Source organism: Pteronotus mesoamericanus, unplaced genomic scaffold, assembly GCF_021234165.1.
Source record: "Pteronotus mesoamericanus isolate MK-2021 breed Mesoamerican mustached bat unplaced genomic scaffold, CSHL_Meso_final scaffold_99, whole genome shotgun sequence".
Taxonomy (NCBI): domain Eukaryota; kingdom Metazoa; phylum Chordata; class Mammalia; order Chiroptera; family Mormoopidae; genus Pteronotus; species Pteronotus mesoamericanus.
The window spans coordinates 12,374,903-12,401,626 of record NW_026555330.1 but is presented as its reverse complement, the minus strand read 5'-3'; the positions used below and the strand labels follow the sequence as shown (position 1 = coordinate 12,401,626).

Genomic DNA, 26,724 nt, shown 5'->3' with positions numbered 1-26,724 from the left:
GCGGGCCACATTCAAGAGGGGAATTACGCTCCGCCTCCGCCAAAGAGTAATATCCTCCAAAGCATGAAAATGTCTTAAAACCGCCAGACCGCAATTCACTACTTTTTTAGCATCTTGACATTCCGCCTGATACTCGCTCTGTCCCCCCCTCCTCACATATATATACACGCACACGTTACTGCCCAGCCATTTGAAGGTTAGCCGGCACCTCCCTTCGCTGCTTAAGACTTAAGTGTACATTTGGGGAAAAGGAAACTCTTGCGTAACGCAGCTCAGTTATCAAAATCAAAACTGAATTTCATCATACCTTAATCAGCACGTGTCCTTTCTAAGAAAGCACCCGCCCCGCTTAGACTGATTTTTAAACAATATGGCAAAGCAGGAAGTGGGCTACGAAGTGCGCCGGGTCGTGTTCATTTCCAGTGGCCGGGGAAAGGGAAGGTCCGGTGGCTCCGGGCCGCGGGAAGGGCGTGCTCCGGATGGGCTCTGGCAGCCCTGCGACCGGGGCACCGGAGGCTGTTTCTGAAAAGCGGGCTTATCTTCACGATCCCGGCGGCTCCCTCCGGGTCCCCGGGCTTAGGACACAGGAGGAGAGCGCGCTACCATTCCGGTGCCACCATTTGTCAGCAGGTGGCTTCCAGAAACTCACAGTTCTCCCCCTGCGAAGGGGACTAATGCTCCCCTACCGCCCCTGGCCGATCGAGGACCGAGCGAGCGGGTGATCGGAGGGCACAGGGCACCGACCCCCACGACTAGCAACCCCCGCGACCCCGCCGGCTCCCCTCGCGCGCCGCGACCGAGGGGCGGGGCCACCAGCGTCACGTGGGGAGCGGGGCGGTGTCGCGGGGCGTGGCCGGGCTGCTCGTCGCCGATCGCACGATGTGACGCGCCGCCCGAGGCAGGCCGGGCCCTGAAGATGGCGGCGGGCATCCCGAGCGGCTCGGCCCGGCAGTAGTGGCGGGACGGCACTCGCCTCTGGGGCCGGCCGCCCCGGGAGTGGCTGCAGCAGCGCCAGGACTCGAGGATGGTAAAATGACCCAGGGGAAGAAGAAGAAACGGGCCGCGAACCGCAGTATCATGCTGGCCAAGAAGATCATCATTAAGGACGGAGGCACGGTGAGCAGGGCGCCGCGCCGGGAGCATCCCCGGGGCCCCACCCGACCCCCCTCTGCCCCCGCGCCGCCGCCGTCAGGGCTCGCCGCCCCACCCGTCCGCGGGGCTGCCGTCTCGGGCCCCCGGGCCTCGGCTCCTTGGGCTCTCCTCTCCGGCTCGGCCTGCGGCCTCCGGGGCCCGTGCTCTTGCAGGAGCCGCCGGCCTCGCTCGCACCTGCCGCCCTGGCCTCCGGCGGCCCCCGGGGCCCGGGCTCAGGCCCATGTGCGTCTCCGCCGGGGTGCGGTGGCTGCTGGCCCATCGAGCCGTCGCCGCGCAGTAGGGAGGCCGGGGGCAGCTCCTGCCCGTCTGTCCATACGCTGCTGTTCCCCGGGGCACCGGGCGCGGCCACTGCGCTGGGTCCGTAAGGCGCCCGCTCCCGGCTTCCGGCGGTTCGGGGGCAGCCCCCGTACCTGGCTGCCCCAGACTCGCGAACGCCTGCGGAGGTGGGCTCTCCCCTCGCGTCCGCGCGTCGGGACCGTGGCGGAGGACACCGGGCCTAGACTGAAACAGCCGTCACCCTGTCGTTTTACAATCACGTCTTGTGTTTTAACGTAAAAAAATGCTCGGTGGGATTGGTCATGCCCTGAGGATCGGAAGAAGACGCTTGGAAAGGAAGACAGATGGAGGGCAAGAAAAAGTTTTGCTTTTTAGAAAGAGTTGTCATCACAGTAAACTTGAAACTGTGCGCTGTAGTTAACCAGCAGGGGACGTAGGATTTTTAATTGAAAATAGCTCGCTAGACATTTTGATGCTGTAATTTCTCCATTGCTACATTTTCCGGCCTTGCTTGCATTCTTTGCTGTCCTGTTCCGAAATAGAACGGAAAGGTGAAATAAGAGGCTTCCTTTCCTGGGAAGTGAGCAGAAATGAAGCTTTTAACCCTCTGTTTGTTTATATTTTGTTGGAGCCCTGACCAGCTGCCAGCACAGTGCTAAATGTGAGTCGGCCCCCACGGAAGAACTCCTGTGTTCATTTGAAATAAATAACTCTTTTTTGACATTTCAGAATATGGCCCAGTCAATATGCTAAAATTTAGAGAGCTTGGGACGTAACGGAACAATTTCAGATTATACTTTTAGTTAACTGTCAAGTTTCTTAGATGTCATAGATTTAACATTTGGTGAAAAAAGAAACTTTGCCGTCCAAGTCCTAAGATCTTTTGGTTGTACTTGATGAATTAAAGCATCACTCTGACTAAATCAGGTGTGGATATTCTTTGAGCAAGGTGGCAAAGCTGCCATGTGGAAAGAGAAATAGCTTGAAAGGATACTGCGTGCCTTTGTCAGCCACAGGGACTCGGTACTTTAAATTTTTAATAAAATCTACAAATAGAAGCAATGCAGAATTGTGTTTTATAAAAGCAAGTGATATTTAGGATCAGTCTTCTTTGTACAAGGTAAGAATGAAGCTGTGATCAAGGAACGCTTGATCAAGTTCCTTGTCAATTTCCGTGTTGTGTCCTCTCTGGAGTTTTGATTCACTTCGCAGACGCTTTCATTGCAAATCCTGTGAGATTTGAGGTTATTTTTTATGTTGTTACTTATCAAAGTTATGGTGAATTCATAGCTTGCTTTTGGACTCAAAATACAGCTTTATACCAGCCGTGTTTTTAAGAGGGAACAGAGGAAACATGAAGACTTCCCGGAGGGCCGTGGGCATGGGGACCTTACCATCTGTCATCTCTGTCCACCTCCATCCCACTGCCACCCCAAGAGCCCTGGACACCCCTTTAGAATAGGGGCTTCAGTTACCCTTTGAATCCTGCAGGGCCTAGTGTGTGAATTTAAAGCGGTAAAAACAAAAGCAATAAAACATGTGTGCACCAACACGTTCCTGGATGACCTTCAGCGTAGTTTTATTTACTCCTACATATAATGGGAGGTTTAGATTCTGTGTGTCACGGTAACTTTTGGCAGGGTTGGTATTTTAATCCACTCCAGTGTTAAGTAACAAAAAGCATAACTTCAAAAGGAAAACTTTATTGTAAAGTCATAGACATGAGTTTAAAATCGCATTTGCCTTAGGCCTCTCTACTTAGAAAGTGGGTAGAGCACCACCATTACGAACACTTTCTGAGGAAGGGAGGGAAGTCACGTTCGGATGCTGCTCCCTGCGCGTGTGCGTGTCACGGGTGGGCAGCTTCATTCAGCATCAGGTGCCTGCTGCGCAGGGTCACGCGGGCAGGCGCCGCCCGGCGGCTCCCTCCCTGGCCAGCGGCGCTGGCCTGGCCCCTGCAGTTCTTCCGCTGGTGTCATCAGTGTTAATAAAATTATTTTGCTCTGTCCTCTGCTAATGACATCTCTGTAAGCCTGATCAGCCAATTTTAACATTTCAAATCAGAACTTGTAATGAGTTTTTAACAGTTGAAAGAAGTGACCCTTCCACATGAGCCGGGTTAATCATTAGTTATTAAACTTCTTTTCCCTGGATTCTATTTCGTGGCCCTGAGGCCTGGGCAGGACTGACCGCCGGGTTGCCGGTTTGAGTGGTACGCGCCCGGGGTCGATTATATGGAGGTGCGCGGTTGCCCCTGCACCAGGGTTCTGTTTTTGGGTGCTCACCCTGAACTTGTCTGTGCAGCTTCTGGTGACTTATGTTTTCTAGGGAGATTCCCAAAAGGGTCTGTACTTGCAGAAGTTTAAGAACAGTTGTTCAATTTGAAAACAAGATAATTCACTACAGAATAATTGCACAGGTTAAACTTAGTAAATATTGAATTCTCTGTTCTGTACCAGTTCACTGATGAAAGGACATTATCTTGAAGTTGTTTTTTGAAGTATCCACATGCAGAAGAAATAACAGATTTTAATTAAAATCTTAATGTATGTAACATTTTGATCTATCTCTTACTCAGTGTGGACCATTAAGGACAGACAGATTAAAGGGTGCATTCTGACATTTAGAATGCTTACAGGTTTGGGCAGAGGGGGGTTGTTTTTTAACTGCTTAACAGTTTTTAATCGATTTTCAGTATTGTATTAGTTCCAGGTACTATAGTAATTAGACATTCCCATACTGTGCGAAGTGCTCACCATCCTAAGTCTAGTATCCATCTGACACCGTCCATAGTTGTTACAATATTATTGACTATACTCTTTATGCTGTACTTTTCATCCCTGTGACTATTTTTATTACTGGCAATTTGTATTTCTTAATCCCTTCACCTTTTTACCCAACCCCCTAGCCCTCCTCCCATCTGGCAACCATCTCTTTGTTCTGTATCTATGACTTTGCTTCTGTTTGTTTCGTTGTTTTTTTTTTAGATTTCACAAATAGGCAAACTCACATGGTGTTTGTCTTCCCCTGTCTGACTTATTTCACTTAGGTTGCTTCCGTATCTTGGCAATTGTCAATAATGATGCAGTGACCATAGGGGTACATATGTCTTTTTCAGGTTAGTGTTTTGGATAGATACCCACACATGGAATTGTTGGTCGTATGGTAGTTCTGATTTTAATTTTTGAGGACCCTCCATTCTGTTTTCCGTAGTGATACCAGTCTGCACGCCCATGCACAGGGCACGAGGGGTCCCTTTTCCCCACATCCTCGCCAGCACTTGCTGTCTGTTGATTCGATGACAGCCATTCTGACTGGTGTTAGGTGATACCTCGTTGTGACTTTAACTTGCACCTCTCAGATCTTTTCGTATGTCTGTGGGCTGTCTGTGTGTCTTCTTTGGGGAAATGCCTGTTTGGGGGTCTGCTCCCCATTTTTTAATCAGATTGTTTTGTTGTGTGTGTTCAGTTGTATTCCTTTTATATTTTGGGTATTAACCCCTTGTTGAATATATATCATTGGTGAATATCTTTTTTCATTCCGTAGCTGGTTTTTGCATTGTGTTGATGGTTTCTTTTGTTGTGCAGAAATGTTTTAATGTAATCCCAGTTTCTTGTTGGATTATTATTACATATTACCGGATTGTTTATAGAGGCTAAAAGCCAAAGAGTTATATTTGTATTATCAAAAATAGAATTTTCCTTACGCGTTAAGTTTGCCCTTTTTTGATTCTTACTGTTTTGTGAATACAATTGTGGGACTGCATCTAGACAAATTGAGAAATGTACAACTTTCACTTGTGAATTGATAAAATGACGAAAGATTAGATAGCAAGGCATATGTTACTTTGTTGAAAGTACCTGCAAAAAATGAAATTGAGCAAAATGAAATATGCCCAGAGAAGCAGAGCGCCAGCTTTTCATTCCTGTATTTCTGATTTTATGCACTGTTAACTTTTTAAAATCTGTTTTTCCAGCCCCAAGGAATAGGCTCTCCTAGTGTTTATCATGCGGTTATCGTCATCTTTCTGGAGTTTTTTGCCTGGGGATTATTGACAGCACCCACGTTGGTGGTAAGTAATCTTTTAACTTATTTATCACTACTTTAAAATCTCTTTTTCCCCTGTTTCAGGGGGCAAGACACACAGTAAAGAGGCCGAGAACTAAGCAACGGAACTTGCTCGTTCCCGTGGCTGATTCTCCCTCTCACACCGTCGGCCCTCCCGCCCTGTGTCTTCCACTTCAGGCGCCTCGTTCACTCCTTCGCCCTCACTCCCGGGGGGACGGGGCGGCTGGCGGTCTCCAGGCGGCAGGGCGTCCGGTGACAGGCTCAGGCGAGAGGGTGTCTGTGGCCCGAGTCACTCAGCAGGATTATTTTGAAGTTCATTCACATACTTGCAGTTTCCAAATACAAATTTCATTTCCTCTGAGCCAAGGATCTAGAGGTAACCCGGTCTTTTCGGAGGCCTCAGCTGCTTTTACCCACATATTCCCGGGTTTGGAGCCTTGGGGGAGGCCTCCCTGCGGGACCGAACGCCCGTGCGCTGCTGGCCCATGTTGCCTGTCGGTGGTCAGGTGTAGACGAGGGAGTAGGGAGAAGGAAGGGGGTGGCGGTGGAAATCTTGATCTTGAAATGTACAATGAGGTCACACATACAGTTACAGAATCCCCAAAAAACAGAACTGCAAAGAAACACACTTCCTTATGTTTTCATGAGCTTGTTCATTGTTATACAATAAAAAGGGTTTTCAAAAAGGCCTGTAAGTAAATTGAATGATCATGAAAGCAGACTGGAGTTGTCTGAGAAAGTCATGTTCCTGATTTCTTGGCACCTGTGCCGTGTGGCTACATCATCATTACTCCGTCTGCGCAGCGTGCCGGTGTCTCACGGGGGTTTGGACGCCCGGGCGGGCGCGGCTGGAGCGAGAGGGAGAAGAAAGGAGCGTCTCAAATAAACAAGGCTTGCGCTCGCCCAGGTCAGACCAGATCCCCAATAATAACAGTTCTCTGACATACATTTGTAAGAACGCTGATCTGGGTGTTTTGACCAGGATTCTTTCCACAGCTCATTTACCTGGAATGGGTCATCAGTTTTATGTAAATGGATTTTCAGAATAAATGAGTAAATGAAAGTGGGCTTTTAAAATGGACCTTTCTTTAATCATTTCTGAGGGGAATCTTTAAACAAGGATCACGCTTGTCCCGGCTTTGCTGGTTGGGAGCTCCAGCAGTCGATGCGGGCCCATTGTGACGCTGGCAGCTTCATTGTGTGGTGGAGCTGATGTCGGGGGCTCCCAGCTGCCGCCCCGCTGGGGTCCCGCACCTTCCTGCTGGCTTGCTGCACGCCCCAGTGCACGTCCCGGTGAATCTGGCAGTGGGTCCTCCTGTGGTTCGAAGTCCTTGAGCTTTGTCATAGAGAACAGTCTGCGTGTCTGTACGTCCCTGTGGGACCCGCACAGCCCTGTGCCTTTTAACACATTATCACCTCTAATCCTCAGAACCGTCTTGGAGGCGGGTGTTAGGCTCCTGCTGGAGCCAAGAACAGGAAGGTTCAGGAGGAAGGGGACTTGCTGGCTCCTGCAGACAGAGGGCAGGACAGGAAGAGGCCCCGCGGGTGTCTGACTGCAGCCGGGGGTGAGGGCGGGGCGCCTCCGGGTGGGGTGATGGTCGCAGGCGGCCCTGCGGAGACTGAAACCTTGGCTGTCAGCTTAGCTGCCAGATGAGCTTCTGGAGCGTTCCCACGAGTGGTTGTCAGGATTTGAAGTATGGATGGCCGTTTTTGAAATGTGCTTTCGGTTTCTATTCTTTAGGTGTGTCACATTTTTGTCTAACTTTAGTATCAGTTTTTTTCCCTAACTGGACAAAAGGAAACTGCCTTCTTTAAGAACAAAGACAGAATCCAATTATTTACACATAAAGTCTTGTTTATTCAGTTTTTTGTACATAGGGGAGTATATTCTTAATTACTTTTGTTAATTAAAGAATGCGTAGTACCTTTGATTTTTTTTAACTTTTTAACATACCGAGTTGAGCCCTGTGACTGGCTGGTCGCTTGTCGCGTCAAAAAGGTTACGAGTGTGATTCCTGGTCAGGGCACATGCAAGAGGCGACTGACCGATGTGTCTTTCTCTCTCACTCTAAAATTAATAAACATACTCTCCAGTAAGGATAAAAACATTTAAATACTGAATTGAATTTTGGTCAGGAAAATGAAAAGTGCTAATTTGGGGGAGTTAATAATTTTATTTTATTTTGTTGCCAGCATGACGCCATTTCTTTGAGTAATGGCCAAAACATTATTGCCAATTATTTAATGTATAGCAGGACGTCCTCCCCAACCCCTCCCAGTTGTTGTAACAGTTAACTCTTAATTCTCATTTGTTCTTTCTACTTGAATTTTAAAATGGCAAAATGATGAGTTATGATTACTTGGGAGAGTTGTCCTTAATATTATCGTAGTCATAATTTACCTTTTTCCATTTTTACTTGATCGTATTTTTTAATTTAAGCATCCTTTCAGAAAGTTTAATATTAATGAATATTAAACCCAGAGTTTTCTTCTCCGAGTTCTCTTACATATTTTTAAGTAATCGCGGTTCCTGGTCCACCTTTTCCTCTTGGGAGGGGAAGGGCTGGGGTGGGAGTGGGCGGGGCAAGGAGTGAGTGGCCGCGCGGAGGCTGTCCCTGCGCTGGGGTCCCCTCCGGTCCTTTGGCCTGTGTGCACGGGGACGGCAGGGGTCTCCGCAACGTCCCCGCGGAAGAGCGTGCAAGGGACACGTTAGGAATCCGCGTGCGCGTTCCTCTCTCCGTGTAACACGTAGCGCTTTCTTCGGAGTCAGAGACCCAGGTGCCTCCGCTGTAAACCTCAGACCGCAGGGCCGCCGCCGCCGCCTCCGGGCCTCCGGGCCGCCGGGCTGGAGCCTGTCCCGCAGCTAGAATTTTAACTGGAGGTGACTGTCCGCGATACCTGGGGAGTCTTTCAAAACACCCGGCGGAGGCCCGTCTGGCTCAGGTCCGGGTCTTCGGAGGGTGCGCCGCTGCTCGGGCCGCTGGATTTTCAGAGGCGGTTCGCTCCTCCTGGTGTGTGTCCCTCAGGAAGGACTCCCTTCGGAGGCTTCGCGCTGACGGACTGCGGTTGCTGCCCTGATGGCAGCGTTACTGCGGACCCGCGCGCGGGGCGTGGGCGCGGGCCTCGGAGGCGCCGGTAAACGGAGCCCGCCGGAGCGTCACGGCGCAGCGCTCCGCGGAAAGGGTCGCCGTAGACAACTCAAAATGTGTGAAGAGTCAGGATTTCACGCGCGAGGACACTTTTTTAATTAATTCATTTAACAACCAATCTGAAGACATATAACGAGCCTTGGGTTTGGGACTCGCGACAGCCTTAGTTTCTAAAACAAGCGTGAGGCTGAGCTGACTTCCGCGTGTCACGCCGTGTGGCGGCGGCGGTCTCTGTCCCGAGGCCGCAGAGCCCCGGCCGCGCGGGGGCTGCCCGGCCCCTGCCCACGGGGGACTTCAGTTGCGCGGCAGGGACGGGTTTCACAGCGAAAAGCGCTGTGAGGGCCTGAAGCCTGAGCCTTTGAGGGGCTAGGACTCTGCGGGTCCGCAGTCAGCGACGATGGGTTTGATCCAGGGGCGCGTTAGGTAAAGGCGGGTCAAAGGACCTAGGACGCAAGGAAGGGACTTCCCTTTCCGGACCGGCCTCTGGACCCAGAGATCCCAGACGGCGGTCGGCGGTCCTCGCCGTGCGCCGCCCTGCGTGGCAGTGGCTTCCCCGCCTTCCTGCACAGCCGGTCCCCAGACGGGGTTTCCGGGACTATTACCTTCGCGCTCAACACTTTTTTTTTTAAGTTCTTAACACTTCCTCTCTAATTTTCTTCACTTTTCCGTACGAGTTAGTTGTTGGAAGTTCCTGGTTATTGGCGGAAGTGGAGCAACCAGACGGGGAGCGTTCTTAGCCCGTTCAAGGTTTTCCCTGCGAGGCGTCAGGAAGCGGCTGAGCCCGCTTTTCCTCCTGAGGAGCCGCCCCGCCTTGCCCGCCCCCACGGGGCCGACGCCTTTAGGTCGGGCAGGGGCGGAGCCACGGTGCCGTCGCGCTCCCGCGGGGACACTGGCAGAGCCGCGGGGCGGGCGGCTGCCCCGGTCCGCCCGGCCCCTTGCCGCCAGTTGCTTATTAAACCGGCGGCCGCCGGCGGTGCGCCCGCCCCCCAAGGAACGAGCGGTGCCCGGTGATAGGACCGCGGCCTTGGAGAGAACCGTGCGCTGACTCGCGAGCCGTTTGCACAGGCTGGGGTTTTCTCTCCTTACTTTATGGAATCTTTTTAGATCTACCTTTTGGTAACTAATCCAATAGCTCCCTATTTTTCCCCAGTCCGCTGTCTCAGATGGCGGCACGAGCCCGTCTGTCAGGGTCCCCGCAGTCAGCCCCACGTGGGACGCGGCCAGCGTGGAGACGAACAAGCGTGGGCTTGCGACCCTGACGTCCTGGGTTCCGTCCCAGTGTTGCCACTTACTGTGTGACCCTGGACAGCACATCTGGCCCCTGCGTGTATCCGCTTTCTCGCAGGGGCGCGTGGTGAGGAATTCAGGGAGACGACGGGTGTGAAGTGCCCGGACGCGCGCCTGGGGACACAGGAGGTGCCCCGGCAGCGGGCGGTGGTGTGGGTGTTCACCCACACGCAGTGCCGTGCACACCTGAAAATGCGTGCCGAATAAAAGGAGATTGTATTGTATTAGGAAGGCATGTTTTAGAAATGTAAATATAGAAGTGGTACCGAGACTAAAATGTAGCATATTTTTACTTTGTTTTTATTCTTTAGGTCTTACATGAAACGTTCCCTAAACATACATTTCTGATGAACGGCCTCATTCAAGGAGTAAAGGTAGGTGCAGCTGTACATCCATGTTCACACACACGTGTACACACACACCCGCACACCTAACATCCTGGCATTACGTAGATTTAGTTAACTCTTGGGGGTTACTTAAGTTGTTAAACTAACTGGGTGTTAAATGCAGTTTGATTCCATAGAGCCAACTGTGCGTCATGGTAAATCACATGATAGCAGATTTCCCTTGTGTTTTGTGTGGCGGCATTTTCAGCCCAGAGATCCGAAAGCTCTTGTAAACTAGCAATGAGAATAGAGGGTCAAGGTGGAGGCGTAAGGAAACACGCCTCTCCTGCGCACACAACTAGAGCAAAAACACAGCTAGACTGCAAAACAGATGTCACCCAGAACTGTCAGAAAATCAAGCTGACATTGGAAGTCCGACAGCCGAGGACTTAAAGGAGCCACATTCATCTAGACAGGCGGGGGGGCCGGAGAGGTGGAGAGGCGCAGCGAAGGGGACACGTGGTCCCAAACCCACGTGCGGTGGATAAAAAAACAGGCGGGGGTCTTGGGAGCGAGGGAGCCCAGCCCACCCAGCCCTGGATTCCGGCACCAGGAAGGTCAGTCCCATCCCTCTGGGCTGTAAAAACCACTGGGGGTTGGGGCAGCAGAAGCAGCTTCTCAAGAGGCTCCTCTTAAAGGGCCTGCAACAGACTTAGGACTCACGCAGATCCCCGCTCTGGGACTCAGCACCAGGGCGGCAGCTGGAAGGGCCCCAGTGGCCCGTGGGGAGGAGAAGTGCTAGTGCCAGGCGACAGCTTCCCCGCCAGGCACAGCCCCACAGGCCAGGCCGCGGCATTGCCCCTCTGCGAGCCCTCCCTGCGGGGAGCCACAGCGCTGTGGCTCGGGCTGCCCCGCCCTGGCAGTTACCTGAGGTTCCGCCCAACAACCTAACAGGTGCGCTTTTCTACAATAGGCCACACTGCTGAGACAGGGAGACAGTAGCTCTACCTAATACGCAGAAACAAACACAGGGAGGCAGCCAAAACGAGGACACAAAGAAATATGGCCCAAATGAAAGAACAAAACAAAACTGCAGAAAGAGAGCTAAACGAAATAGAAACAAGCAACCTATCAGATGCGGAGTTCAAAACATTGGTTATCAGGATGCTCCAGGAGTTCACTGGGTACTTCAACAGTGTAAGAAAGACGCAGGCAGAAATGAAGGTTACGCTAAGTGAAATAAATAAAAATCTACAGGGAATAAACAGTGGAGGGGATGATGCTGAGAATCAAATCAGTGATTTGGAACACAAGGAAAAAGCATTCAAACAGAACAACAGGAAGAAACAAAAAACAAAACGAAGACAGGCTTTGGAACCTCTAGGACACCTTTAAATGTACCAACATCTGAACCATAGGGGTGCCGGAAGAGAAGAGGAAGAGCAAGAAATTGAAAACTTGTTTGAAAAAAATAATGAAAGAAAACTTCCCTAATTTGGTGATGGAAATAGACTTGCAAGTCCAGGAAGCACAGAGAGTCGCAAACAAGACTGCCTCAAAGAGGCCCACACCAAGACACATCATAATTAAAATGCCAAAGGTTAAAGGTAAAGAGAGAATCTTAAAAGCAGCAAGAGAAAAGCAGATTTACTTACAAAGGAGTTGCCATAACACTGTCAGCTGATTCTCAGGCTTTGCAGGCAAGAAGGGACTGGCACGTATTCACAGTGATGAAAAGCAGGGACCTACAACCCAGATCACTCTATCCAGCAAAGCTGTCATTTAGAATCAAAGGGCAGATGAAGTGCTTCCCAGACAAGGGAAAGCTAAAGGAGTTCATCACCAAGCCATTATTATATGAAATGCTAAAGGGACTTATCTAAGAAAAAGAAGATCAAAACGATGAACTTTAAAATGCCAACAAATTCACAACTATCAACAACTAAATCCAAATAACAAACTAAGCAAACAGGCAGAACAGGAACAGAATCATAGATACGGAGATCATTTGGAGGGATGTTAGCTGGGAGGGGGGAGGGGGAGACTGGGGGAAAAAATGCAGGGACTAAGAAGCACAGATTGGTAGGAACAAAATAGACGGGGCTGCTAAGAACAGTGTAGGAAATGGGGAAGCCAAAGAACCTATATGACGACCCATGGACATGAGCTAAGGCAGGGGATTGATTGCTCAAGGGAATGGGGGTACGAGGTGGAGGGGAGAAAAGGGGGAAAAGTAGGGACAATTCTAATAATGTAATCAATAAGATACATTTTTAAAAAACACAAAAATGCTATTTCTGGCTTCTCTGGAAACTGAGATAATGTATAATTTTTACTTTCTTATTTATACTGATCTAGCTTATAAATTTTCTACTGTATATTGGCTTTTTATTAGCATAAAATTTTTGTAATTACTATTAAGCTTTATCCTGAAAAAAATATAAATTGAAAAGAACTATTTTAAAAGCACAGAAAGCGTAAAACTTTATCAGCACGGTAAAGTCTTCACTGTCCTGCATGGCCTTCACTCTTAGCCTCATTTGACTGACAACTTTTGTCAACAAATAGCCTCTGAATCTGAAAACAGAGTGAACAGGATGCTCTCTCTAGAACTGCTAACATGGGGTTCCTGGGATTGAGAAGCCATAGGAGCCTCCATACTTAACACACAGCCACACCCCTGTGGATAATTGTAATAGAGCTGGGAGATGTCAAGGCCACACAGGGACGAGAAGTGGGTTGTCTGAAGTTCAATAGTATTCTTATGTTAAAAGTAAACTTGTTTAAAGTTCTTCTCTTGGTAAAATGATTTTACCTTTGGCTCATCAATAGACATAGTATAAACTCTTTTCATTTACCTTTTTTTAGGGTTTGTTGTCATTCCTCAGTGCCCCGCTTATTGGTGCTCTCTCTGATGTTTGGGGCCGAAAATCCTTCTTGCTGCTAACGGTGTTCTTCACATGTGCCCCCATCCCTCTGATGAAGATCAGCCCATGGTACGTGCGTGGCCAGGCCACAGAGCAGCACAGCGCCTTTGTTCGTTGTTTTCTGAGTGCTCCGCATGTAGCTCACTTTCTGGCCATCCTGCCTCTAGAGGTTTTAGTTTTATTCTTTAATTTATTCTCTGCCACAGACAAGAGGGCCCTTGAAGGTAGAGGAGCCGGGCGGTAGCTCCTGCAGGCTCCGGGCCTAGGGGCCGCGACGGGAAGCATGCGGGTGGGCGGCTGGCAAGCCCGCATCTGCGTTTCAGAGCCCCGGTGTCAGAATGACATTTTAGGGACTGCACGGGGCTGCCGACTTTTATCGTTGTTACGTAGATTGTTAAAAACACAAAGTTTATCATCGTTATCTGTATTAATCAGGAATAGATTTTATTATATATCAGTAAAGTCCCAAATAATAGTTGCTTAAAATCAAGGAAGCTGCTTTTTCTGACCACGTCAGAGAGGCCTGGGCTTGACGGGCGCAGAGCCGGCGCGGCCGCTCCGGGGGACCGGCCTCTTCCTCTCCGCTCGACCGTCGCGGCTGCCCCTTACTGTGCCTTTTGCTGCCCAGGAAGCTGCCTGAGCGCCAGCTCCAGTGTCCCCCTTCAGGCAGGACTGGCTAAGACTGGCACGTCGCCTTCTGTCCTGCGCGACCTCTGCTGGCGTCCAGCCTCAGGCCTGTCCTGCGCTGCCGCGCCGGCCGCCCGAGACTGGGCCCCTGCCCCCGGGCAAGGGCAGGAGGTCCGCTGGGGGCGGGGAGGGAGCACCCACGGGGAGTGGTTTTCCCGAGGTCGCAGAGCCCATTTTAGTGGTAAATTTCTTTCATTCTTTGGCTAATGTTCTGTTCACTGAGTCCTATCACTAGTTAATTCCACATCATAGGAGGGCTGTACGTCCACGGTGTGTCCAGAAAAGCCAAAGTCTCTGTGGGCAGGACCTCCTCAGCTTTGCACACCAACCCTTGGTCAGCACTGGTGACAGACGGAGCGCCACCCAGTGGGCCTGGGGAATGGGCGCGAACTCGCTGCGGAAAGCGGTGTGTTCGAAAAATCCAGTGAGCAGTGAAGTCCTGGGGGATACTTTGAAAGTTCAATTGATCACGTTATTTTAAAATCTAAACATCAGCGTTCCACTAGCAACTCCTGTTCACAGCCATATATTTTGGAATCATAGAGCTTTTTAAAATATCTTTTGTCTACTCTTTAACTATTCCTAATTTTATTTGTGAACTGTGTGATACAGGTTTTTTCTATGTGAAGACTGAGTTACTTGTTTTGCCACCATATAAAAAGCTCAAGGCAACTTGTGGAAAAACATCTACTTTCTTTAAACACACTCAGAGTAACTGGCGAGTAACGTGTCCCTCCGTTTCATATACTGAATTTTGTCTTTCTGTGCCGGTGCCGTGAGACGTCACAGCAGGCTTTGTTGCTGTTTTAGGCAGAAACCACAAAGCCACTTAAAAATCCAGCCGTTTGGTACAAGGGTGGCCTGCACACGCACTGTGGCTGTGAGTGTCCCGCGCAGGGGCCGCGCCTGAGGACTCGCAGCAGAACCGCGGTGCCCGGCGCGGGGCTGGGCGGCTGTGCTGACCCGCTCGGGCCGCTGTCTCCCCGCCCCAGGTGGTACTTCGCCGTCATCTCCGTGTCCGGGGTGTTCGCTGTGACCTTCTCCGTGGTGTTCGCCTACGTGGCAGACATAACCCAGGAGCACGAGCGCAGCATGGCCTACGGGCAGGTTGGTGCCCCCCGCCCCCCGCCCGCCCAGAGCCCCTCGGTTTCCGGCCGACCCTCGAGGGGCGCCAGCGCTGGCCTGGCAGGGCGGCTGCTGTTTCACAGGGAAAACCTTCCCTATTAAAATCACCTCTTCAGACGACATCAAGCAGTGTTTTTCAGTACAAAGCCATTCAGTCAATATTGGTTAGTCACACACGTCAGATTTGAAATTACAGTAGAGTAGATTTACGTTACGGAAGCTCTTTTAACAGAATACTAAAACTGAGAGCGATTGCGTGTGTCATGAGTTAGAAGCGACCAGGGTCTCATGGCCGACCTGAGATCAGCGGGCCAACGTCCTGCTCAGAGGCCCCTGCCCTCCGGTGGCGGTGTGCGCACGGCCTGCCCCGCGCGGTCTTTGGCTTGGCCTGCGTGTGTGTCCGTGTCTTCATGCGAGAGCCGTCTGTCGCTCGAGGAGGCCCGCACGCGGCAGGTGCCAAGCTTGGACACTCTGCTTTCGCCATCTAACTGGGCAAAGGCCGCACAGTCTGTCGGCTGTCAAATCCGGCAGTAAGACAGGCAGCCCAGCCCAGTGACGCACCGCGAGCCGGAGGCACGGCAGAGGTGAGTCTCAGCAGATAGGCTGCCCCAGGCCCGGCCCTTCCTCCACTTGGCCAGTTTGTTGTTTCATTTTTTAATCGGTTCCATCTGTGAGTTCGTCAGGAGGATTTACTTGAACAAGCGGCTCTAAGACAGTTGGGAGCCTCTGTCTTGGAGGCTGCTACTGCAGTGTTTAGTTAAGAACCTGATTGTTTTCCCTTCCCACAGAAGAGGCGCGTGTGAGGCACTGCACAGGTAGGAGCCCGATGGGGTCGCAGCGTCCTGAGTCTCGCCTTTGACCTTGACTCGTTCCAGGTTTCGGCCACCTTCGCCGCAAGCTTGGTGATCAGCCCCGCCATCGGCGCGTACCTGGGCCGGGTGTACGGGGACAGCCTGGTGGTGGTCCTGGCCACGGCGATCGCCCTGCTGGACATCTGCTTCATCCTCGTCGCGGTGCCCGAGTCGCTGCCCGAGAAGATGCGGCCGGCGTCCTGGGGGGCGCCCATCTCCTGGGAGCAGGCCGACCCCTTCGCGGTGCGTCCCCGCCGCCTGCTGTGGCGGGAAAAGGGAGCGCGTGGTGCGGCGTGTCAGCGGGGTGTTTTGCTGTGGGCCTTTCTCGGGGGAAATGCTTTGGCGACTTTGAGGTGCTCTTGGGAATTGTCTGGGAAGGGGGAAGTAAACTTCCAAGGGGGGCCCCGGGTGCTCGGCAGCCGGGCCGGCCTGGGGCCTGACGCGGCCTCTCTCGCCGCAGTCCCTGAAGAAGGTGGGCCAGGACTCCATCGTGCTGCTGATCTGCATCACCGTGTTCCTGTCCTACCTGCCGGAGGCGGGCCAGTACTCCAGCTTCTTCCTGTACCTCCGACAGGTGAGCCTGCCCTGCCGGGGCCGCCTCCCGCCCTCCTCGGGTGCCGCGGTGACAGCGCTAACCTGGAGGGAGCCGTCCCAGCAGGGAGCTTTCGGAGCGAGGCTGCCGTTGCCCCGTGTGCTGTGGCTGCCGCTCCTCGGGTCGGAAGCGCTGGAGTCCCTGTCCGCGTGCTTCGGTGTGTCTGCTGCTCGCGCGGCTGATGGGCGCTCGGCCCCTCGGGGACGGGCTCCGTGGCCCTGGCGCCTGTGAGGGCAGCAGCCACCGAAAGGGCACCGTCGTCCCTCTTTTCCCCTCGGTGCTCCGTTCACGGGCAGGACTGACCACGGGCTGGAGGATTCTTTGCTTAGAAACAGGAGTTGTGGTTTTTTATGGTATTTGCTGTGCTCTTTTATTAATCTAAGCTTTTCTGGAAACCTTCCAGATAATGAAATTTTCACCAGAAAGCGTGGCCGCGTTTATAGCAGTTCTTGGCATTCTGTCCATCATCGCGCAGGTGAGTCCCTTGGGTGACCGGAGCGGGTGGCTGGGGGCCTGGCCCGGGCCGGCCATCCCGCTGGGGCCTCCGTGGTCCTCGCGGGGGGAGTCTGGGTGGAGTCGCCTGTGTCTGGACCTGTGGGTTACAGGCCTGCGACTTAATTTTGACAGGTAGCTAATACTGATCAAATTTCGGGGACAGACACACATCAATCCCTGCATGATCTATAAATCAGAGAGAGAGTTTGTTGATTTACTGCAGGGTATATGTGTACCTGTGTAAAGTGAGAGATTTTATATTTGGTTCTTTTTTTGACTCATTCGTTCAACAAATATTTTTTGACTGCCTACCACGTGGCAGCTGCCAGGGGAATAGCGGTGACCTTAACTAAGTCCCCGCTGTGCTAGAGTTTACATTTTTTGTTGAAGAAAGTGATTATCAAATGTGTCGATTTAAACACAGCCAGTGTACTGAGAACTATACAGAAAGGGGTCCGGGGGCGGCAAGAGCTGCAGGGTGTCGTGTGCCCGGGAGGCCTGGGGAGGCCTTGCTGACGGGACAGGAGGTGGCCGTGGGGTGAGGAAGGAGCTGCGTGAATCTTGGGCCGCGCCCCGGTGGCAGCAGCAGCGAGGAGGGAAGTGAGGTTCTTGGGACAGACCGCGCCTGGCTGGCCCGCCGGTGGGGGCCGGGGCCGGGGGGGCTGGCACTGGAGTCTGAGAGGAGGGGGCAGGCGGCGGGCCCTGCATGGCTTCTCAGACTCACAGGCCGAACAGGAGGCCTGGGGACGGCCTCTAGCTGGGGGACTCCACGGAAGTGTGTGTTGGGGGGTCCAGAGGGTGATCAGTGGCTTTTTGAGGAAGAAGAATTTGCGTTTTCTTAGGAGACGTCGTTTCCTGGCCTGCAGGCCAGGTTCCACACCGAGTTCAACCCAGGGCCAGGACTTCTCCTTTGGGGAGAAAGCCCCACCCACTCCCAGCCACTTCTTCCCAGCCTGGGTCCAGCCTGCGGGCCGCTTCCTCTTTAGGGAAGCGGAAGGGAGAGTTGTTTTAATGGGACTCGGGGAAGGGTCTCGGTCTCCTACGGAGGCTCCCTCTGCAGATCCCATTGTTTTGTGGGTTTTTGTAGGTTTGGTGATAAACTTCAAATTTAAGTTCAGTGACATGCCTCCTCCGTGGCGGCGCCCATGCGTGCATGCGGCGCTGAGCATTAGCACGTTTCTGTGTGCGGGTTTATCGCGGCCACCCCTGGACCTGGAAGCCACCGTGTCTAGGTCTCGTCTAGATCGTGTTCCTCGCGATCCGAGGAGGGCCCTCCCTCCTGCATTGGGGGCACTGTCCTGGTGTCTGGGCCTCAAACAGCGTCGCACAGGGAAATGCGCAGGCCACGGGAAGGTCACGGTCAGCTGACCTTGAACCCTGCGGTGGAGCCAAGCTGAGCAAGATATATTATCACCTTTTCAGACATTGCTGAGATTAGATTTGCTAATCTTTGTCCCAGAGGAAAGAACAGGCTGGCGCCCAGTGTCGGCAGCCGCGCGGTTCGGAGCTGCACGCTCAGAGGTCCCTTCCGCCTGAGTGACTGTCGAGGCAGTGACACCAGACTCTGTGCGGGCGGCCCCCGGCCCACAGGACACGGAGGCCCGCCGTCCCCGAGAGCTCAGAACGGGGCGGGCAGCAGGGAAGAGCCCCGCAGTGGGGCCCTGGGCGTGGGGGCGGCCGCGTCCAGCCGCCCGCGCGGTCCGGACAGAAGCGCAGCCCGGGGACTGCAGGCTCCGAGCGCCCGTCTTGCCTTGGGGCCCACGTGGAAACACAGCACTTGAGATGCACAATTCCATTTTAAAATGACAATCAGTTGGTGTTCAGAAACAGGTGAACAGGGGTACGTAGTCTGCACGTATCGATAGTAGGGTTTTTGTGTCCCCTGAAATGTTGAGAACGATTAATACAGAGCCCGAGGGCAGAAGGGCATCTGGGTTCTTGTGTGTGTGAAGGACACAGTTGAGAACGACCGTCCTGTAGACCTTGAGCCTGGGGAAGGCCGTGTCCTTCCCCTGTCCGGCCCGCAGCTGGAGCCGCCGCGCGGTCTGTCACCGTACGGCGGGCCTCGTGCCCCTCCCTGTGTCCTGGGTGTCCCCTCGCAGGCGCCCGTGGTTCCCCGGGGGTGGGTTTGCCGCAACGAGCGTGAGGTCGGTGTCCTGCCCTGTCCCAGGTCCCCTGCCCTGCCCTGAGCCTGCAACCGGGCAGGTGCAGCTTAGGGCTCAGTGGGGTTTCTGTAACATTAAAAACTTGAAAAATTAGCAGTAAGCACGTCAGAATTTGGGAGGTTTGCGTGAAAACACGGCTGTGCAGTTCCTCCCCCAGACTCACTGGATGCGGTAACACGGGGCAGGCGCGCCCGCCCGTGGGAGCGAGCGGTGGCCGATCCCTTCCGGCCTGCACGCTGCGCGTCACCGAAGGTCGCGGTGCTGCCCAGCCCCACAGGCTTGAATTCCTGACACTCGGGTAAATGCCCGCACGGGTGTGTGGTCCAGCCGGGTCCCTCCCTGCCGCCGCAGGTCCTCCATCCTTCACCCCGCCCCCCGCCCCCCGTGAGTAGCCCTCACCCCGCCCTACTCTTCCTTCCTTCACAGCAGCCACAGCCCCGGGGTGTCTCGTTGAATAAGGTGGTGCTGGCGTCCCCCTTTCCACAGGGAGGGAGTCCTTTGCTGACTGCACTTGGACTGCCCTCTGGCCTGGCCGCAGTGGGCCGTGGCCGACCTCTGAGCGATGACCAAAGCTGATGCCAGTTGACAGTCAGTCAGCTGCATCCCCTTGGTTAAGTCATCGGTCATTTAATGTCTTCCAAAAGAGCTGTTCTAAATTAAGAGACAGTTTTTCTCCAGTATTGTACACTGTTTAGATTATAATTTGTGCCGTCATTGTTGAGATAGTGTGACATTTAAAGGCACACTAGCTTTTCATAAACATCTGTTAAGAACTGGTGCTAGGTGCTGGGGAGACAGCAGAAAGCAGCCTGTCCTCAGGGCGAGGCGAGTGTCCCCAGCCCTGGGGCCACCACGCGCCAGGTTTTCTCCGCACGCTGCTGCCCTGCACGACCTCCCTTGAGGCTACAGCTGAGGGACCTGCTACAGCAGAGTCCCACGTCCTATGGAGCTCCGTCTCGGGCTCACCCGGTTGAAGAGGAAACCTCAGACAAGAAAGTTACGAGTCCTCATTGTTCAAGAGCCCCTTGCTTTGTACTGGCTTATTTGACAAAACCTGATGAAGCTCTTGGACGACCGTTGAAAGAATTTTAAACCTGGTAATTGTGAGTTCAGAGTGTCTGCCAGTCATCAAACAGTGGTTTTCTGAATTATTTTCATTTCTTCCTTGATGGACTCACTAGGTATCTTGCGTGGTATATCTAATACCTTAGTTAGAATGAAAGTGATTTCCCCAGATCATTGCAGAATTTGTTAGCTTTCAAAGAAAACGAGAAGCAGGAAAGCCCATCAGCCCCGCGGCGCCATGTACTGAATGCTCGCCCTGTGTGGGCGCGGACGCCTCAGCCTGTCACCGGCACTGCCTGCGCCTTGCGGGGGCCCCGAGTCCCCTGTGCGCGGCCGGTGGGGCCCAGGGCTGCAGCCTTCCCGGAGGCTGTGATCTCGGCTATGAGCCGGGCTTCTCCCACACCCACCCGTCAAACTGAGTGGCAGCTCGCGGAGGCCCAGAGCCGCCAGCAGGTGAGCCGAGGCGGCAGGGCTGTGCCGTGAGGCCGCTTGCGGGCTGGCAATGGTGGGTGTACCGAGAAGCGCGGACCGTCTCTTGGTGCCACACAACGGGGTCTCTCAGCCCTGGGGAGGGCCCCGGGCCGCCCGCTGTACCTGCTGGTCTAGGCAGCGGGCGCTCAGCAGTGTCCTGAGCAAAGCTCACCTTCCTCTTCAGTTCCGGCATTTTCTCTGCATCTTGTTGCCTCTACTTCTGTGGCCTGGAGTCACGACCTCAGATGCTCAGGGCAGTTGTGGCTGAAAAGCCAAACTGTAGGAAAACGTAATGGCCCTTTTATTACAGGTTGAAAGAAGTCACCAAATAGCTTTTCTTTCTAGTTTTAAAAAGTTACTGTACTCCAACAAACCATTTTGGTCTTTTTTTCCTTTTTTCCCCAGACCATAGTCTTGAGTTTACTTATGAGATCAATTGGAAACAAGAACACCATTTTACTGGGTCTGGGATTTCAGATATTACAGCTGGCATGGTATGGCTTCGGGTCAGAACCTTGGTAGGTGTGATTTTAATTTTCTTAAACATTTTGTGTTTGCCTTTTGTGATTTTTTTCTTCACTTTGAGGTATAATAGACAATGTTATAGTTATTTGCTTCTCAACTAAGGCTTAGACTTCAGTCTTTTACTATGCTTTTTTTCCTTTGAAACTGTGTGTAATACAAACCTGTCCCTTGTGTTTTTGAATATTCTGGAATGGCCTGACAGGTGACATTTTATACCTAAGTCACAGGTTGGCTTTTTGAACAAGATTATTGAGCCTTTGAATCCCTCATGAGCGTTTACTGTCTCCATCTGTCATTAGGAGAAAGCAAGTGCCCAGTCCCCATGGCAACAGGGCCCCGCAAGTCAGTTCTCCACCTTCTCTGTTTTTCTGGCCCCAAGGATAGGCCTGAGGAAGCCAGCGGTCATTACCGTGGCGGCCTGGGAGTCCACGAGCAAGGGCAGGGGCCAGGCTCCCCCCTTCTGCTGGGACAAGGCTGCCTTCGGCCCCCCAGGGAGGGCGCAGGGTGCGAGGCCAGGCTGCCTGCATCTGCTGGTGCTCAGCGCCCGCAGGGCGGGACCCGGTTTGTACCCATGTCCCACACGCTTGCGCATGGCCTCTTGTCAGACTTGGCGTGTTCTGATGGGTGTTCTGTTTCCTAGTCTAGCTTTTAGAAGGAGTTGCTCACGGTTTATTCTAGAACATTGTCAAACCAGGAGCATGTAAGTTTTAATGGAATCAGTGTTCTCCCCACGCTGTATCAGAAGAGGTGGGCCTATTGTGGGAAGTCACCGACTCAGCGTCTGGGAATGTTCAGTGGCGTTTCTGTATTCATGTTGTACATCGCTCTCCACACACGAGGTAGTGGGAGGGCCTCCCCAGCCCCCCGGCTGATGCCCGGGCCTCGCTGCTCTGCCCGCAGGATGATGTGGGCCGCGGGGGCCGTGGCCGCCATGTCCAGCATCACCTTCCCGGCCGTCAGTGCGCTTGTCTCGCGAACCGCCGATGCCGACCAGCAAGGTGAGTCCGTGGGGGCGGCCAGGACGGCAGTGCGGCACGGAGCCCTGCAGCCCCGTCTTCCCCCGGGCGCAGACAGACCTGCCTGCCCCTCTGACTCTGGGGGTGGGGGGCGGGGCCCACACCCACCGAGCACACGGGTTTGCTCCAGTGCACAGGGCGCCTGGGCACGCTCATGGCCCTTGCGAAAGCGTCTCGGGTTCAGTGATCTCAACACAACTGGCAGACATATTTCTGTTGTCTTAGGCTCTGTGGTGGGAACATTTAATTTTTGGAATGCTAATAACTCTTTGAATAAAACATCTAGCCACAAAAGAGCGGAGTTCCAGAAGACCGGCGGGTGGCCGGCTGGACGGGCGAGGTGGGAAAGCAAGCTGCGCGTTTATGGAGGCCGAAGGCCTGGCCGCCGGTGGCTGCCCCGAGCCCGCTCTGCCCCCGCTGGCTTATTGCGCGTGACAGAGCCGGTGGCCCCTGCGTAGCTTCGTGCTGTCACTGTCCATCGCCCAGTGCCAGCGTCTGACTGAAGCCTCGGTCTTCAGTCGCCACTGCTGGTTCTGGGGGGACGGCACTGGTGGTGTGCTGAGCGGTCCTTTCTTCCAACTTAGGTGTCGTACAGGGCATGATAACAGGGATTCGAGGGCTGTGCAACGGCCTGGGACCAGCTCTTTACGGCTTCATTTTCTACATATTCCACGTGGAGCTAAAAGAGCTGCCCATGACAGGCACGGACGTGGGGACGAACACCAGCCCGCAGCACCACTTTGAGCAGGTAGGTGTTCTTTCGCATGGCACAGCTGGAGTGTGTCTGGCTGCTTCCGAAGCCAGGGTGGGGCGCTTTCCTTATTGTAGATGGACTAGCGCACCTGGAAACCAAAGCCACGTTGGCTGTGCGCTCCTTTTTTCCCCTCAGGAATTAAAAATGGTTTACACGTCCTGGTTGTGTGTGGCACTGATGGCACAGGTGACAGCCTCTGGCTGTCATGCCGCTTGTCCACCCCCAAGACGCCTGTCGTGCCCAGGCTCCCAGGGGAGGCCACCCCTCCGCGCGGAGGGAGGCGCAGGCGTTGCCAGGCTTCCCGCGGCACAACGGAGGCGACAGGCAGCGCGCCTGTTTCCTTGCTTGTTTAACAGAACTCTACGCTGACCCCCTAAGCAGCTCTAGGACTGGTCTTAATTAATAAAGGGTGTGTTTGTGGGCTGTGCGCAGGCAGAACTGGCTGTGCAGGTTTTGGCTAACACAAACACCTGCTGGGTTCTCTCGGGCCCAGCATGCCCTGTGGCGCCGACTCCGCTCCTGCGGTTAATAGATTGTAGTCAGCTCCTTGGTTTCACTCTGATCTGTCCTGTTTTCCTCCTCGACAAATAAAGTGAAGGCTCATAGAATGTGTTCAGATTTTGTGCTGCAGGTGACGTCACCTGCATTTCTTTTAAAAAACCCTTTGGCTGTTTTCTTGGGTCAGTTGTTACCCCTGGAATTTTACATTGAGACGGTGGTGATACCCCAGATAGTATCCCTTCACTCCTGAAAAGGGGATGCTTTTTCTAGCTATGGCTTTAAGGCCATGATTAAATAATTGCGGTTTCTAATTCACAGCAGTGAGTTCCTACCCACAGATACAGCCTCTGGTGCGCACACACTCGGGCGAGACCACTAGCTGTGCTTTCCTTGCCTCCCCAGAACTCCATCATCCCCGGCCCCCCCTTCCTCTTCGGAGCCTGTTCGGTGCTGCTGGCCCTGCTGGTGGCCTTGTTTATCCCGGAACACACCAACCTGAGCCTGCGGCCCAGCAGCTGGAGGAAGCACTGTGGCGGCCACAGCCATCCTCACAGCACCCAGGCGCCAGGCGAGGCCAAAGAACCCTTACTCCAGGACACGAACGTGTGACCGCCGCAGCCAGGGGGACCCTCCCGCCCGCGCCCGGGGCAGGGTCCGCACCTGTGGCCCGGCGGACATTCCACCTGCGTCTACAGTGGACTTCCAGGGTGTCTTAAATGTATCTGCATGGACTCCATGGGGACTCAAGAAAGACCTGGACAGTTTTCCAAAGATGTTACAATTTTTTTGAAGAGAAACATTTTGTTTATTAGTACCAATTTCTTGCCACTAAGCTGTTTTATTATATACATCCTTTAATTAAAAACTCCCTGTGTAACTTCGTACATACTAGCAATGTCTCTGCTGCCCTCTCCTTCAGGTGTTGAGCTTTAACTACGTGCTGACTCGCAGCGGGCGGACTAGGAAGTGTGGTTGTGGACCTGTTGTTTTTAACCTTGTAAAACCTGGAGTCGGGTTTTATCATTGTAAAATCTTGGGTCAAATAATTCAAAGCCTTAATGCAGGTGCACTAAAGAGATGGTAAGCTGTTTGCATTTAAAAAAAACAAAAACTCAAGAAAACTACTAAATCTGAATCATGGTTCAAACTTGTTTGTAGTAATTTTATTTTAAACATTATTCACTACTGGTTTTTTAAGTAGGAAAGTATCAGTCATGTAGAATTTCATTTTGGGGTGTTTAGAGCCAGTCCACCTACATGTTGGCTCGAATCTGCTCCCCTGCTACTTACACCACTATCCCCTCAATGTTTGCGTAATCGTAAGAACCTCAGCACTTGTAAACACAGTGTAGAAATCACACAGCAAAGCTGGCGGCCTTGAGAACGTCCGTGTGCAGACAGGTACATACAGTGGCCTTTCGGGACCGATCGCAGTAACACTTCGCTCACAGACCTGTTATTTGTCCTAGATTTTCAGGACCTAGAAGAGAGCTTTATACAATTACTGATGTGAATTTCTCTAAAGTGTATATTTTTGTGTCCAGTTATATTATTTAAAAAAGTGTTACTTTGTAAAAATTGTACATAAAGTATTGTATAGTCTACACCGTTTTCATCTTGTGTGTAGTTACTGCTTAATGCTTTTTAAACTTGGAACATTCACTTATGGTTAAATAAGGTCTCAAAGAAATGTAAATATTCTGTTAATAAAATTAAATATTTTAATGATTTTTTTTTTTTAAAGAAAGTCTTGCTCTGTGATTCCCTGCTGGCCCGTTTTGGCCTTGTTCCGTCGATCATTTTCACAGCAAATCGAAGCTCTCTGTGCCTTCTCTCTGAGCCCATTCCTTTTCCTTCACTGTGAAATACTCTGGCAGGGAGACGACAAACTGGAGACTCAGTCCGTAAGTTAAAGCGATTTTCTAAGCAGAGTTGTTGTAGATCAATCCTTTTTTGTTTATAATTGTATATACTTCTTACATGTCCTAGTCCCAAAATATTAGTACTTACTAATCAAGCTCACAGAGATCACAGAAGTACATTAAATGCAACACTTTAATTATTAACACATGTACAATGTACACTGCAAAACCATGTCAAATATTAAAGTTTGTAAGAGGTAGAGCACAGAATTGGCACACTCAGAAGCCTGTACACGTACACCTAATAGAAAGTCTTCGGCACCTCACCGTGATCTCTATCCTACCTTTGGGAAATCCCCTTAATTTTCTGCATGTGGGCACATAAATGGAGATCATTGTGTAACAAAAGGAAAAAAGCTACCTGCATGCCCCCTCCTCTGAGCTCTATCCCTGAACTTAGATATAAATGACACAGTGCTGACAAGAGAGCGGGTTCTGATGTCACCAAGAGCTTTCCAGATTACCTGTAAGTGCTTTCCAGCTGCCATGACCAGGGGTTCTTACTAAGACAGTGTAGCTGAATGAGGAAAAAAGGCTACATGGAAAGTCGCTGCCTACCAGTGGCCACTGAAGTGTTGAGGTGAGCTCCCTCGTTCAGGACACCTGGCGGTGGCCAGCCGTGTTTCTAAGCGACTGACTATGGCTTTGTTCGAAAAGGAGCCAAGGCTGTCTTTGTCTTACCAGGGAGCGGGCGGAACGTCATTACTGTCCTGAAATGTCTCTCATCTGTACGATACAGCCCTCGAAAATAATTTTAAAAGATTGAATGAACATGAGCTGTATTTGCCAATAAAAATGATTTAGACGTTCTTAAGAGAATGCTCCTCTACTGGATGGTTTTCAACAAGAAAAAAATGGGCCCCATGATTCTGGGTGACTTTCTTGGTCACTTAAGTTTTTTCCAAGGAACTATTCTTACTTGAAACTTACACAATAAGAAAGTTTTAACATCTAACAGTGGTTTGTTTTGCTTACTTTATTAAACATTAAACCCATTTTGAAATGCAAAGCAAATACAATGTATACTCATGATGCTCTTTTGTATAGTACTAACTTTTAAAACAAAATTCCACTAATACAAATTTAACTGCATCAAAGAACTTACAGAAATCCAAATGAAAGAAAAATTAGATGAGTATAGACTCAGGAAGCCGTAAAATCCTGTAAACTTTGCAGCCTAATTGACTAAAACACTTTATACTTTACCTGGTCGTGTAAATCTGTCCAAGTTATTTTTTATAGTAAATTTATCAAATCACTCAAAAGACTTAATAGCTAATTAAAAGGTTTCAAGGAAAATACTTGCTATGAAGGAATAATTCATTCGATTTTAGGACTTTTCCCTTTACTGTAAATTATCATCAAAAACA

At 51.9% G+C, this 26,724-nt stretch overlaps 1 protein-coding gene across 1 annotated transcript; it reads left to right on the top strand.

Annotated features, from left to right (window-relative positions):
- Positions 1-887: 887 nt before the first annotated feature.
- On the top strand, positions 888-25,105 carry MFSD14A (major facilitator superfamily domain containing 14A). The gene is made up of 12 exons (XM_054564905.1): positions 888-1,116; positions 5,405-5,500; positions 10,244-10,306; positions 13,127-13,254; positions 14,865-14,979; positions 15,873-16,091; positions 16,309-16,422; positions 16,844-16,915; positions 21,042-21,154; positions 22,062-22,159; positions 22,762-22,925; positions 23,835-25,105. The coding sequence occupies exons 1-12, from the start codon at positions 1,033-1,035 to the stop codon at positions 24,039-24,041; spliced, it is 1,473 nt and encodes a 490-aa protein (XP_054420880.1). The 5' UTR covers positions 888-1,032; the 3' UTR covers positions 24,042-25,105.
- The last annotated feature ends 1,619 nt before the right edge of the window (positions 25,106-26,724 follow it).